General features: G+C 43.0%; 1 protein-coding gene across 1 annotated transcript in view; it reads right to left on the minus strand.

Annotated features, from left to right (window-relative positions):
- Positions 1–15,306, minus strand: part of OXSR1 (oxidative stress responsive kinase 1) — an 87,217-nt gene that overhangs the window by 32,116 nt on the left and 39,795 nt on the right. Inside the window, exon 5 of the mRNA XM_056485169.1 lies at positions 1,731–1,786. Within this exon, the coding sequence (XP_056341144.1) occupies positions 1,731–1,786 (56 nt within the window). The remainder of the gene's footprint in view (positions 1–1,730; positions 1,787–15,306) is intronic.

The raw sequence follows: 15,306 nt of genomic DNA on the forward strand, positions 1-15,306 counted from the left end.
TATAAAGTTTGCTCCTTGGAGCATTTTAGAAGCCACTTTCTACCTTCCATCAGCTGCCACACAACTGAATTATTTACACCTCATTAGAAATATAACAGCAGGGATTAAGGGCACCAGGATACTTAAAAAATAAAACAAAGATACTTCAGGTTGTAAACAGAAATAGGTGCTATGTCCTGTAAAAGGGCTTATTGTCCTCTGCAGAGAGGAGAGCTACCAAAAAAAAAAAAAAAACTGCATTGCAACATGTTCTACTTCCTGCTGGAAAATCAACACCTTTCATTCCAAGATGCAATAGATACTCCAAAGGAATAAACAATGCTACAGGCACTTCTCCCTCACACAACAGTCACTGCTTCATCCCTAAACTCCCAGCACACCAGCCTGGCCCACTGCTGTGACTCTACCAGCAAGACAGGGCACTAAAGAAGAGACCTGGTCACATGAGATATGGCTCTGCAATTAAATATGGGATTGAAAATGTTACACATGTACAAGAGTGTTTGCCAAGCTGGCAGGAAAGGACACGAGCTCTGCTCCCCAGCTAGAAGTGGCACTAGGACTAGAAAGGCACTACAAGACCCATGGGAAGTACACAGTACTGAGGGAAAAGAGAATTGGAGAAAAATTGTACTCAGGATAGGAAAACAGCACGCTGGGAAGAGAAGGAAAAACAAACCACAGGTTCTAAATGTACTCTCCAAAAATCTTGGCTTACTTAATACTCTGCAATAATAATAATAATCAAAAAACACAGAATAGTTTGGGTTGGAAGGGACCTTTAATGGCCATCTTGTCCACCCCCTGGCAATGGGAAGGGACACCTTCATCCAGAACAGGCTGCTCAGAGCCCCAGTCAACCTTGAATGTTTTCAGGGATAGGGCATAATTCTTGATTTCTGAAAAGAAGAGTGAAGTCTGTAGGAACATGTATGAAATAAAATATCAGAAGAGTATCAGGAGGCCAAACACTCCACACAACACCCTTTTCCACATGGTCTGTCCTAACCCAGGACTGTTTCCAACACAGCTCTGTTGTTGAAGCTCATGTCAGCAAGGACTGCAGCAGACATCTCCAGGCACATCTGTGTTAGCTAAAGCAACTGTCTTAACAGTTTTTCCTTGCATGACTGCTTCCAAGACTTCCAGCTCACCCCAGTCTGGGCTGGGCCAGGGCAGCCACTTAAACACCCTCTGTTGCCACCCAGCTCAAGTGAAGCAGAGCAGGGAGCATCCACAGGAGCAGTTTGACCGGCTGATCTTTCCTTAAATGACTTTTACCATCAGATATGCCCATTTCCTTCTGATGGATCTGTCCACCCTTCACCAGAGACCTGTGCAAAACCACCTCCCACGTCAGTGATAAATCAGTGAGGTCTGTGCACTCCACTTCCAAGCCTATAAACTTGCTGATGTAAAAGTCTGACTAGCTTGTGCCAAGAACTTTATCTGATTTATTGATTCTGAGGACTTCACAATCAAATGATTTATATCTACTGATTGTCATTATTCCAAGTAATAGTATTTTAAGATAACAAGACATAATGAACTCTGGGTTGGCTTTTCAATTTGGTTTGTGGCTTGTTTATTGCTGGGGTTTTTTGTTTGTTTTATGAACTGTGGGATTTTTGAAGCTAACATTTTTATGCAGGTTTCTCCTTGATAATTAAACTATTTCTTTGGATATGCAGTTATGCTTAAAGTTTACTCAAAGCTACCAGGAAAGTTACCTGCAATTTGCACTGAGCCATCTTCTCCAAGAAGAATATTTCCTGCTTTCACATCCCTGTAGAAAGATAAAGCAACAATAAGTGGAAGTCATTAAATCTTTACTTCAACCAACAAAAATACATTAAAAGGTATTATTTCTTATCCTTTGTTTCTTATATTGGTAGTTCGTGCCTCAAATCATGCAGAAATAGGGACTTAACTGTAACTTCAGCAGACAGACACCAAGTAATATTTGTATGGTTTATATTTTAGGTACTACACACAGAGAAAAAAAATTAAAACTTGGTAGAAGGTACCCTTAAAAATGCAAGGAAAGTGCTTTAGTGGTCTTAGAGCCAGCTAAAAAGGTGAAAAGAGAACCTAGCAATGGTCAGATGCTAATGGACCCCTTTTTAGGGGGAGAGATTTTAAGAGACAGTTAGTTGATCTGTTTCTCCCCCAGCCCCACGTTTCACTGCTCTCCAGCCTTGGAGAAGTGCCCATGCTTCCTCAGAAAATCAGTTTAGCCCCATACACTGGTGAAAATGCAGAGAGCAGAAAAATGTTGTTTGCTCCTGGCTTAATGAGCCTGGTCAGTGAAAAAAAGTCTGTTATCTTTTTTTTTTTTTCTTCCCTTTAATGAATAAACACACAAGAACATCCAGCATGTGCTATGAATGTTTTGCACTATCCTCTTTCTAGCCAAAAGCTCTGGTTTTCAGGTTAACAGCAACACTTCTCCATCCTTGAGGGGAACACTACTGTCACTACAAACACTTTGAAGTTTTCCAGTTTATTTTCACAGGCTGCTCCACATGCCAAGCCACGAGGAGCACTTCATAATTGACACCCTTGCTCATCAGCATGGCTGCTAAGCTTGCATTGCCCAGGAACCCATTGGGAACAGGAGCAAAAAGAGGAAAACAACCCTAAAACAAGTAGATTTTCCCTCCACTGCCTTTGGCAAATATTCCAGATCCTTTCACATACACAAAGAAGTCCAAAGCTATTTTTTTCTCTCCTCCCTAGTGCATCATGAGAACAGAACTGGTGTGATGGCCTGGCCACAGAGCCCCAGTCAGGCCCTGGAAATCTCCTCCTTCCTGGCTTTGCTATTCTGAAGAGGAGGCTGGGCCACTGCCAGTTCCAGGCCAGGATAATTTTAAACACATCCTCTCCAGCATTAGCATTTGTCAGACTCTTCCTGGTACCCAGTCTAGGACAGTGGCATGGCAAGGCTTTTCCCTAGCACACAGCAGAACACAAACCATCCACAAGGCAGTCCCACTAAGGATGAACAGCAAACTGCAGCAGACAGCACCTTTAGCCTTCAAACTGGTATTTCAAGTCATGCCAAATGTACACCTCTTGCTAGCAGGGCCCATCCTGAAGCCTAATCCCAATTTGAATCACAGGTATGAGAGCAAAGTACAGGATAAAAAACTAATTTGCTTTAATAATGAAAGTGTGTCACATAACTTCAGAGTTTCATACAGATCTGATAGCCTCAAGAAGCTGACTTTCCCTTCCAGAAGCATGATTTTGTTTTCTTCCTGCAACCAGCACCTGGTAGCCATTGCAGACAACACAGCATCAGTGGATGCTCTTAAGTACATGAAGGACCTGAAGGGATTAAAGGCAGCATTAAGGGCAGAGTAGTGTAGCCACCTAATTAGCATCCATTAGCAATGGCCAAATCCAATATAATTGGTGCTGTTGAGCTAATTGCCATGAGAGACACAAACCTGCCTGAGGCCTGCACTCCTATAAACTGCTCATGGTCCATAACAAGGAGGAATGGAAAAGCTCCCTGCCAATACTTAGGTAGAAGATGCCTTTGGGATCAGGAGCACACAGAGCCACGAGAGCACAGCACTGAAGTCTGCTGTGTGCTAGGTAAGGAGCTGGCTCACACGGTGTGAAATGTGCTTGGCACAGGCACAGCCACCTCCAGGAATCCCCCTGCACACCAGCACTAATTCAGAGGGAGCACAGGGTGTTCAGGAAACTCTCCAACCCTACTGGAAATGTTTACCCACAGCTGATTCTCCAGGATGCACGAGGCCCTGACAGTTCCAGGTTATGGGGAAAGGAACAGCATGCACAAAGTTGCCTGTTGAAGTTATTAATTCTGTTACTGGAGTAAGAGTAATTTCCTCTTCCATCTGTACTCCAAGGCAGCCCAGGATGCTGGAGCATTTCCCCAGTAAGCTGAGCCATGCAGTATTGTGCAGCCTGTCCAAACTTCCCCTCTGGCAAAACTGCACGTGTGGCTCACCAAGCCCCCACAACAGACTACACTCAGCCATGAAGGAAGTGCCAGGGAAGATGTTAAGCAAAACTAAGGATGATGCCTCAACTATTACACACTTCATAATCCAAAACAACTCAGGCAGGTTCCACTGGCACAACAACAGCAGCCAGAAACCAGCAGGCATTCCCTATCACCAAACCATCCCACCACAGCACAGCAAGCTGGACAGGCTTAGAATGTAAGAAGTAGTAAAACAAGCACTCAGATTGAATAGAAAAAATGAGCCAAAGGACTCCAGGCCCTTAACCCTCTCAAATCAAGAGGCTTGCTTTCTTTTTAACTTCAGCTTGGATTAATTAAAATTTACTATTTTCTCATCAGAAACAAAAGTCAGTAAATATGATGCTTAAAGTTGGATCAATAAATTAAAACAAGTCATAGCCACAATATGAAATCCAGGAGGGCAAAATAGCTGCTGCCAAATATCCAAGTCAAACTACAGAATTAAATCACCCCTTCATGTGACACTTCCTCAGTGACCAGGCCTCAGCAAAGACTGTCACTCACCCCAGTCTGGCACACTCCACCCCAGAGCAGCAAAACTGATGGGGCAGCAAAATGTTTGAGGAGTCACTGTTCCATAAAAGCAACTTCCAGCTTTCCTATTCCCCATCCCAGTGTAACAGCTCTGCAACAGCATCAGGTGAACACAGAGCAGCCTTAACACTGGGTGGGCACAAACCCCTTCCTTTTAGTATTTACTGGTTCAATAGCAGCATCTTTGAAGCAGGTTCTCTTCTAAAATCATATTTAAAATTAAGTGCATTTGAAGCAATGGGGTAAGGGAAAGATGATCAGTGCTTTCCTGTTTATTTTCATCAGAAGATGCTTATAAACTTTTGAGCTGAATGGTGAGAAGTTTGTTACTCCAGGATATAGTTATTGCCAAGTGTAACAATTTGAAAGCACTTCCCATTAATGTGGTAATGACCATATCCTGGGCTGATACACTGGGAACAAATGGTGTGCCTCTGGCATAATTGCTATAGTGGAAACAGGAAGCAGCTTTAGCATAAACAACAATTATATCACATTTTAAATGAAGTTACAGAAGGCTGGAGTAAACTTTCATGTTAATAGCTTAACAAATGCTACAATAGTTCTGGACACTCCTGCTCCACAGCTGTCATCTTTCTCTTCTAAAGCCTTCAAGAGTCCTTCCACAAAACAACAACTATGTTTTTATTTACCTTGTACTTCACAACCAGAGTGGGAAGAGCGGTTTGGACTAGATCCAGTGCAGAGCTGGATTCTCCACATCAGCCTTGAAAGGTTTCACAGCAGGGCAGAAACCCTTCTTCATCTGCAATCCAAACTGGTTTAGCTTCCCAGTTTGACCAGACAAGAGTTACATCACATTAATGCCTGCAGGTTGGGGCTGGGCCCTAAGGCATGAGGTGCTGTACGACCAAATCTCATCCCAACAACAAAATTATAAAATATATAACAAAATTAAGCTCCAGCTACAGGAGATTTGAGAGCACAGGAAGGCAATAAGAAGATGCTCCCCAGTTTTAAGTGCCATGTTCCCATATTCCCCATAATTAATTTTTTAGCAGGGCACAGAGAAACTACATGAACTGTATCCTGGTGGCTCGTTCCCACTACAAAGAGTCCTTAAAATCCTGCTAAATAATCAGATCCACCCTCATCTGCAGCCCTCAACCCTTGGGCCCATCCCACAGTGGTTGTTACAGTCACTACAACCACAATAGAAGGGACCTGAGCAAAGAGTGCCACCCCAGCAGCTCTGCAGCCCAGCAGGGAGATGAAAACTGTCCCAGAAGAGGGGAAACAGATAAGCCCTGTTTACTCTGCCTCTGCTTCCAACCTGCTGGCATGTGCCTTTAGAACACAAAGCTGGCTGTAAGCACAGCCATGAGTCATTTGCCCATTAGATGCAATTTACATCAACTGCAACAATAAATTTTCACGGACTGAACTCTATAGTGCATAATTTGGCATGAGGAAGGAGCAATAGGTCCTGCCAAGTCTCATTTAAAAAAAGAGAAGGTGCAAGATGGAATAATTACTATTTTCTTTTAAAGGTAACCAACAACTCAAAATATTTATGCTGAATGCAACCAATTGCTGGAGTTGACATTGCTCCAAGAAATTTGTAAAATACTTCCAGGACAGTATCTTTACATACAGCTAAATATGAGGCAATCTGTGACATTTTACACCAAATGGGTGCTATTGTCCCTCTACCATCAAACATTCCTCTGCTTTCAATAGCATGCTGTTACCTGTGTCATCTCTTCCCTTCACCTTATAAGCCAAGATCTAAAAAGCTGGTGACAGGAAAGAGCTTTACCATTTAGAGCTGCAAAACAAACTAGGCTTAGAGCATGCAGGCAAATCAGTATTTTTACCCCCTCGAATGTCAGCACTTTCAGTACAACACAGGAGAAGGCATTCAAGGCAATTGTATTGAAAGTACTATACATTAGCATGTCCCTGCTCAGAAAAGCTGTGTGCACTAACATTTTCATGCCACAGTGTTGAACCTAAAGTCCAAACTCTCAGGTGAGGTGCAATTCCTGCCTGTTACAGTGCTGCACTGAACTGCAGAGCCAGACTGGAAACACCTCCCAGAGCTTGAAGGTTTTCCAATGGCAGAGAGCTGGCAGAGCAGCTTCCATATTTCCCTGCTGAGCCCAGCACAAGAGGGAAGAGAGGGCCAAGTCCACAGCTTGCTTCATCCCTGCTCATCCACAGCCCTCTCAGCACGTCCTCGTGGCCACTGGCAGCAGGGCCCAGAGGCAGCAGCCAGGCTGCCACAAACTCCAGCAGGGGAGCAGCCCAGTGACATGCTTTATTGCCCAGGATCAGGGAAGCACAGCAACTGCTGCTGCTCTCTTCTCTGAGCTGCTCTGTCAGCTGCTGGGCTGTGGTAAAAGACCACAGCCTCCACACAGGAGCTGAGCCAGCAGCACAAGGCAGCTCATTATTCACTCCAAGTCTAAAAACAGTGGAAGCATTTTTGAAGCTACACCTTCATGGGGCTACATAGGTAGGGAATAATTAAAGGCTTTTGAATTATCATGTTAATGGCTGGAGAAAGTTAGATGAATAATCCAACGTTACCAGGAATTTTAAAAGTTTTTTTGCAATTTTTTTTAAGCAGACAGAAGCAAGGCTTTGGAAGGCAGAAGTGACAGACAGACTGGCTTTGCAAACAGAGCCATGTGAAGACAAAGCCCACTGGAAAGGGCTGTCAGCTTCTATCACAGAGAGTTTTAAGAGTACAGGAAGTACAAATTTCTTCCCTGACCCATTAGATCCAGGCAGATCACTCTGAGTGCAGTGAAGACCTCCTGGGAGAGATCTCCATCCTGTCATCTGGCATAGGCAAACAGAAACCCCAGTAAGGGCTGCATGAGAAATTAATCTCCCATTGCACTTCACTGTAAAAACATAAAATATCTTTCAGAGGCTTCACAATGCACTTACTAGTTACAACTCCTCTCGATTTTCCTCCCTCCAGTGCTGCAGAAGTGGACTGCTGCTTTAAGTAGAGGGTTTGGGGCCCAAGAAACCAGGACTCAAATTTGATTTCTTTTAGGTCAAGTCACTCTGGCAGCTCAGACAAGGGACAACTCACTAAAGGAAGCTGCAAGAGATGTGCCTGAAATTCACTGTCATCTTGGTTGCCTGAATAGCTCCAGGGGCTGGGAAGATGCTGAGGCTGTAGAGAAAGCATTGTAGACCTTGGGCTAACTCAATGCAAGCCTCTATTATGAAGTGAGACAGGCAGCAGTGTGTCACATCCCTCACTGTGTCCCTGTCTGTCACACAGCCACCATTATTACTGTGCCTGCAGTTTTCCTTTATCTCAGCAAATTACACACAGCTCACACTTTTCATTCCTGTGCAGACTTTGTCTCTGATGGTTTGGTGCTCTCATTAATTCCTTCTCTTCTCACGTGGTTCAAGCCTAACAGAGGATTAAAGGAGGTGCAGTTCAAGGACAGATCCTGCCTGCCTGGACTCCACCTCCATCCACAGCCAAGCCTCCAGCCCAGCAGCAGTGCTCAAGTAACCTCAACTGCACATCAATAGGGGCAAGTTGCTCCAGATAAATCCAAACCCTAAAAAAAAACAGTTTTCAGACACAACAGCTCCTTCAGACAAAAAATAGCCAGGAAAGGCACTGGACCTAGGCCTGCCTCCCAACATGGAGATGATCTAACTATACCAATATTCACAGCTCCACTCCTTCCTCTTGCAAATGAGGCCTTTGCTTCACACATTCATCCCAAAGCACATCACTGCTTTAACATCAGCTCAGGACAAAGAGGATTTGCCAAACAGCCCATACTTTTGACAACCTTCAGCAGTTACTACAAGAGAATACCTCCATCTCAGACTTCATACACCACTTTTAATGTTCCCCCTACTCTGTCAGAACTTCAGGTTTTTTTTCTCTAGTATAAGGAAAGTACTCTGCCCAGCAGGCTTTAAAATCAAGCTTTCATACATTGAACAGCTGCTAAAAATGTAACAGGATTTCTTCCACAAATTCATCTATTCAGCCTGTCCATTTCCTGATCCTGCTTCCTAAGGACTGCGGTGGGGACGAGGCACAAAGACCCTTTAACAGCTGCTGCATGAAAAGCAACACACAGAGTGAGCTGTGGAGTCACAAGGTCTCTTCCTATCCCTGGAGGTCCAGATATTTCTAGGACACCCTGCCTTAGTCATTGGTAACAGAGGGAAACAGTCAAGTTATAATGTGGTCTTATTTCAGTATTTCATGTCAAATTCTTTCATGTGGAAGGAGGTGGGTTTGCTTCACGTGGCAATACCAGTGACACCATCATGCTGCAGTACCTCCTGCATGTAAGAACATGTTACTAGTGCACTCAGAAATAGGAATCTCCAAAAAATTACCAAGTGCACATCACCCCAGTTTGAGTACAAGCTGCACCAGGTAGCAGAAGGAGCAGGAATGTCAGTGATTCACACATCTCCCTGCCATGATGGAAAGATGAAAGGTCATTCTGGCAAGTACAGAACCAATCTGGATCAAATTAGGCCACAAAAAATTGACACAGGGAGCTCAAAAAGGACTCCATTTCCCAAAGGCAATAAGCACTGTGTTCTGGAGGAGCTGTAAGTCTGTCTCTATACACACAAGGTCCAAGGTATTCCCCATGCAGCCAAGAGCTGTCCCTATCTACAAAGCCACCCACAGCTCCTGCTCAGCCATGACTGCAATGTGACACAGGAGGAAAAAAAATAAAAAAAATCAAGACAGCCAGAGCTCACAAGAAACCTGTCAGAAAGACTTCTTTCTCCAAAATCTGTAAGATAACAGTTTTAAGCATGACCAGCATAGGAACAAGTATCTCTATTCCATCCAGTTATTCCCATAAAATGGGGAAAGCAGTTATAAAACCAGTAACTGCACAATGGAAACAAGTTCTCTCTGCACTCCCAGTCTCACTTGGTGAGGCTTTCCAGGCTACCACAAAGGGGTAGATTTCTCTGTGGCAGTTTTGTTTGTTGTCCTAAATGTGTCTCACTTTTGTTTTTGAAAGTATTAACTTTACTTTTTAATATCAAGGCAAGATATAATTCAATTTAGTAAATATAAAAAAATTATTTCTGATGCCACCTTGCAAAATTTTCAAGTGTGTTAAATGTGTTACCACACAAATTTAGCAAGTGGCCCTTTTCTCCTGCTTTAGTGAAAAGACTACAGTGGTCTGAATAAATGTTTGAAGCACCTCTACATATGCAGCTTTTAGGATCTGTGATGACCATAAATTCTGGTGCACCAAAACAAGGAACAATATCCAAAGCTGTCTTTTTAAAGTGTGTTATATTCACATCATGTATCATCACAGTAGAACAGATGAACAAGACAATTTTAACAATTACTTAGCTGCTGGAGAGATGCTGCAAGAGCCTAAATTGGGTGACCTAGTCTCGGCAATCTACACCAGTTAAAGGCAGTGACACGAGGAAGATGTCAGTGTTGTACATGTGTGAATGGCACTCGTTTCTTCAGAGTAAAAGCTAAGAGCCTGCTACATTTTCACTTGATACAATTTAGTGCTGCAGACAGTGAATGATTATTCCCCTTGGAAACACATCAAATTCAAATACTCCTGACAATTTGAGAATTGCTGGAAATCACCATTATTTGAGTGTACAACTCAGTCATGGATCATTGACTAAAACCTGCCACTGCTGTTGAACCTTTAGATCATCCAACCTCTATTTTCCCACTCTTCATCATACTTTTCCTGCTTCTCATCTCCATGTATTAAAGCAGAGAGAAAAACCTAAAACCTCCTCTCCCTTTTATAAAAGGCCAGAATAGTTCTACCAAAGAGTTGGGTTTTCCTTTGGACTAAACCAAAGTTACTTTGAGTAACTGCAGGACACCCACTGACAAAAGTTCAGAGGCAGCACTTGGGTGGGAGGGAAATGACAGGAGGGCAAACCCCTGATGGCAGCAGCCACACCTTGAGGCATCACCCTGGAGCCCACCTGCACCCTTGTGCTGCAGGGAGTTCCCAGAAGTTGGAACATTACCTGGAGCCATTGCAGGGCCCCCAGCACCTATATTTACTATCAGAGGTTAAAATGCCAGGTTTTAGATTTCAGAGCAAAGACTGTCTTTATCCACTTTGAGGAAAACTGTCTCCACAGGAGTCATTGCTTCTGGCTGTCTGCAGATTTGGGATTTACATCTGGTTTGTATTATCTCTCTGCAACTGGGAATTTTCTTATTTTTAAACAATGAATTTTTGGATGATGCAGTGGAAGAAACAGCCATCAGGAAAATGTGCTGGTTTGCCAAACCACCACAATACATCCCACTCTGACTGTGCAGAGAGTGGGGGGTTCAGTGGTCCTTGGGCCTTTAACACTGCAGAGCAAGGTGTTTATCAGGGGAACAAATCACCCTGTACAATCTAGAGCAGCCTCTTGTCCTCCTTCCTACTGAGACACACAAGAGCAACATTTCTGTTCTTCTGGCTTATGAATTGTTTACAAATTAAAGCTCTAGAACTTCTATTAACTACCATCTCTAAAGGTTTTTTCTACCCATCCCATACTATAAGAGAAGAAATCAAAGAACACCTCTGTGAATAAAAAATTGCACTTCTCACAGCTAGGCAATAGCCAACTTCCCAATTACTGGTGTCTTGACTTAAACTGGCAATTAGAGGTGGAAAGGCTCCACATCCTGTTACCCATTCCTAATCATCCCCTACCAAAGTTCACTTCCAAAACACACTCCCCAAAGCAAGACCACAGCACTGCAGAAAGGAGGGCTTGAAGTTCTCCCACTTCTTCCCACACTATTCCTAAAGAAACATGAAAGCACAGTGTTTCAGAGGCATACTGGAATCCAGTTTAACCACAATACCTGCCAGCATGGCTATCAATGCATTAATCAGCTACATGAGAATTAAGCTTGAATCCTGTAGGACAGCCAAGTTCTCCCAAAATATATCCATCAGCTCCTTCAACTTAAATCAAAACCTTGCTACTGGAGGTGAACGCCTGCAGAATCCCACATGCCAGTATTGGTGATGTTTATGTGCAGATAGATAGATACCCATTTTTCAGAAGTTATTCACTCTTAGTATGGGTAAAGAGGCAAAGAATCAAACTTTGATTCCCTGTCAAAACCATCCTAAAGTCCAAAAAAAAAAAAAAAAAAAAAAAAAAAACCCAAAACCCCTAAAAAAACCTGAACCTACCTGTTATAAAAGCATAGCAAGAATATTGTTCCCAGGGTCTCTTCAAAGCCACATTCAAACAGCTGTCCCAGCACCCTGCTGCCCACATTCTGATTTTGCAAAGACACCAAAAACCCCCCAAAACATTTTGTATGGCAGCACATACTCAGCATATGAAACACGTTGCTGCTCCTCTCACCCTGTAAGAAGTAGAGCAGCAAACAAACTAATAGCTGGATTGCTGCCATGCCAATAGTTCAAGTGCATGCAACTCTAAACCTCTTCCCAGGCTTTTTTTTTTTTTGTTTTTACAAAAAAACAGGACAGTATCACATTTATTGTGCTGCAATAAGAGAATCTGGTTATATTTGAGCAGTGTATTATTTCACCTGGACTAACTAAAATATTCAGTTACACAACAGCTAATCATGAACAGAAGATAAGCTCAGAGATAAAAATAGGGAGAAAGACAGAGAGACCTTGTAACAGTTAATCAGCATGATTTATTTGTCAGTCTGCCATACACAACACCACCTGAAAAGGAAAGCCTTGAAGTTCCCTCCAATAAATCTTTTCAAGCAATAAAACCTCTTGGGTTGATTTTGCTTTAGTTTTATTTCTAAGTCATTCAAACTCCTGCTAATCCCCAAATACACAGAGGAATCAGAGTCCAAATGGGGAAGAGGTACAACATACCCTGAGTGTCACCCAGCCCAGATTAGCCTGGCAATGACCCCTCAGAGCACGTCAGTCTTGTTTGACTTCCATACAGAAATGTGCCCGAGCAGATTCCTCCAGGACAGCTTCACCCAGGGCTTCCGAGTGCAGCCCTCTGTCCTCAGGGCTCTGGCTGCTGCCCAGGTACTTAACTCACTTCACATGAGCCGGATCACTGGGATGGCAAATCCTCCCTGGGATCACCGTGCTACGCAGGGAACCGCAGCAGGGACAGCAGCAGCTGGCACGGGAGAGGGGGACAGGGACAGGACAGTGAACGCAGGGAGCTGCCAGCTCCCAGAGAAGGCAGGCACTGGTGACTCTGGAGGAAGATGGGCACCATTTGTTATCAATTATTACTGTGGTATAGAGTGTTGATGAAAATAAAACTGATTTTGTCTTCTCTGTCTTTGTCGTAAGGCCTCAGACACTTCCCATCAGCCCTTGCAGGATGAAAGCAAAAAAAACGTCACTTTGGGCAATGTGGGAGACTTCAGCATTTATTCCTGAACAATGGTGTCTATTCAAGTCTCAGACTCGCTCTGGCTGTTAATTAGGAAAGTAAACAAAAAAAAAAAATCATAATTTGAGCCTTCACTAGATATTTGGCTTTCTAATCTCCTCTAGAGAATACTGTCAAACTCCTCTCCTGTCCAAAGCAGGGATTTACACTTCCACACCAAGGCAGCTCCCCAAACCTTAATTGGAAGTGGCATTAAGTTCAAGGCGGGTGTAGGCAGAGCAAGATCCAGCAGCAGCAAAATTTCATTAAGCCAGTTTTTCACGTGTTAACTTAATATACCCATTTAAGATGATGCATAATTTAGAAGTATTGAGCAGCTCCACTGACAGAAATATGTTCTCAGATCTCACCAGTGATTTACATCCCCACTTCTGGTCTACAGTGCCCACAAAATTACATTTGGGACCCAATATTCATCCTTTGGGCTGTGCCACGGGCCTGGCTGTCCAACTTCACATGTGCTAATTACAGTCATTCACTCATACTGTGCCTCTAATTTTATCAAGTTGTTTTCTCTAAGGCGTAACATGAGCAGAGTTTGGATATTTAGCGTAACCAGCTGAACATTTTTCCTGCTAGATGGCTGCTTGCTTTGTGCTGGCTGTTCCAGGTCTTAACTAAAGCCCTTCAATTTTGACCCTTCATAGCTGATCTTGCTCTGGCCTGAAGTTCACCCCAAGTACAGCTGCCTCACACTACAGACAATATCTGTGGTTCAGCCATCACTTGATGTGCTTTCCTTTAGAGCCAGATACTTTAAGCTGACCCAGGGGACCAAAGTTCAGTTATTTTAAACACTTCCTCTCAGAGCATCTCAGGCATGGCTGCAATATTTCCACCTGCCTTTCCCATCAGGCATGGCCAGTATTCTGACCCCTAGCATTAAGCAAAATGGGAAAACCAGACAAATATTCCTATGGATGAGGAAAGGTCCCAGCTGCACTACAACTTTAAGCTGTGTTTTCCTCAGCAGCACACACACATCTGGACAAAATGGAACACAGCATGATGAACTCCATTAAGGAAACATGTTTCATCCCTCAAAGGCATGTCAGCTTGCCTTCTGCCAACAGCCAAAACAGCCTTGCATCACAGGTAGGAAACCACACAACTTTCTTTCTGCATCCCACTTCTCCAAGTTTCCCAGACCACTGTGCCCAGCACAATGAGATAATCCAAACCCTTTTCTATGATAAGATATTACACCACTGTTGGAGCAGCCCCACAATATAGAGATGAAACACATGCAAAGGGGCTGATGCACAGCCACAACCATGACACAGCTCTGATTTCTCTGCTGAAGTATGGGCAAAATGCTTCAGCAAGCAGAATAGAAATGGTCACAGCAAGTTTGATCCAGTTCACTTCCAAATGATTCAATATGAATCATATTTTCTTCAGACCAGCAGTTTGAATTTTGTGAACATGGTATTTTTGCTGAGTGCAGTAAAAAAAAAAAACATACCACACACAAAAATATTCTCTCTAATATTTACCACATTTACTAGTTTTGCTTTTCCACTCCAGCCAGCCAAATGGAGAACCACCTCTCTTCAATACGTAAAACATTATGCAGTATCTTCCAAGAAACTGATATTTAACAGGTTTCTGCTGCTTTAATAGATATATTTCTATTTCACTAGACCAGAAGATAACTAAATCAGCCAAGCAAACCAACTGCAGGTCACAGATGAACACAATTCTGTCAATTACTTATGGCAAAGCAAAAAGTTACCATGTAATCATGGCAAGTAAGTTGATTCATTACTTTACTCTAAATTCCCAGAGGTGCCTCAAGTCTTATCTCAAAAAACAAAGTTAACCAACAAGCAACCAGCTATAAAATCAAAACTATCTCCAAAGAAGAAAATTATTCTTGTTAATTCAGAAGTTTAGTTGAGACGGGAAACTGAAATTTGAGACTTTTTGAAGAGAGAAGAACTCCACCTGAATTATTTCCAACTGTTTCTCTCCTTTTAATTCAAAATAACCTACAAAAGCCAGTCAGTTTGATTGAAACTATGAATACTTCTTGTATTTCCTAATTAAAATAACATTTTGGCAAAAAAATTACTGCTTCTTGTGCAGCTATAAGAGGACAGAAACTTACTCCAGCACAGCAGCAGCAATGCTTATAATGGCATTGTACCAGAAGAGAGCCAAGCTCACAAAACTCCCAAGAAAGAAGAGGCTGTTCCAGCAGCAGTCTGTGGCTCGGATTGTGTATATTACCCACAAGCAGTATATTCTATTTTCAGCACATATTTAGGATTGCAAACTTCAGACTTTTTAATGCAGAACAGACCAACTTAGCATCTTCTCCTACTGAGCTACAC

The sequence above is a fragment of the Oenanthe melanoleuca genome, chromosome 2 (genome assembly GCF_029582105.1).
Source record: "Oenanthe melanoleuca isolate GR-GAL-2019-014 chromosome 2, OMel1.0, whole genome shotgun sequence".
Classification (NCBI taxonomy): Eukaryota; Metazoa; Chordata; class Aves; order Passeriformes; family Muscicapidae; genus Oenanthe; species Oenanthe melanoleuca.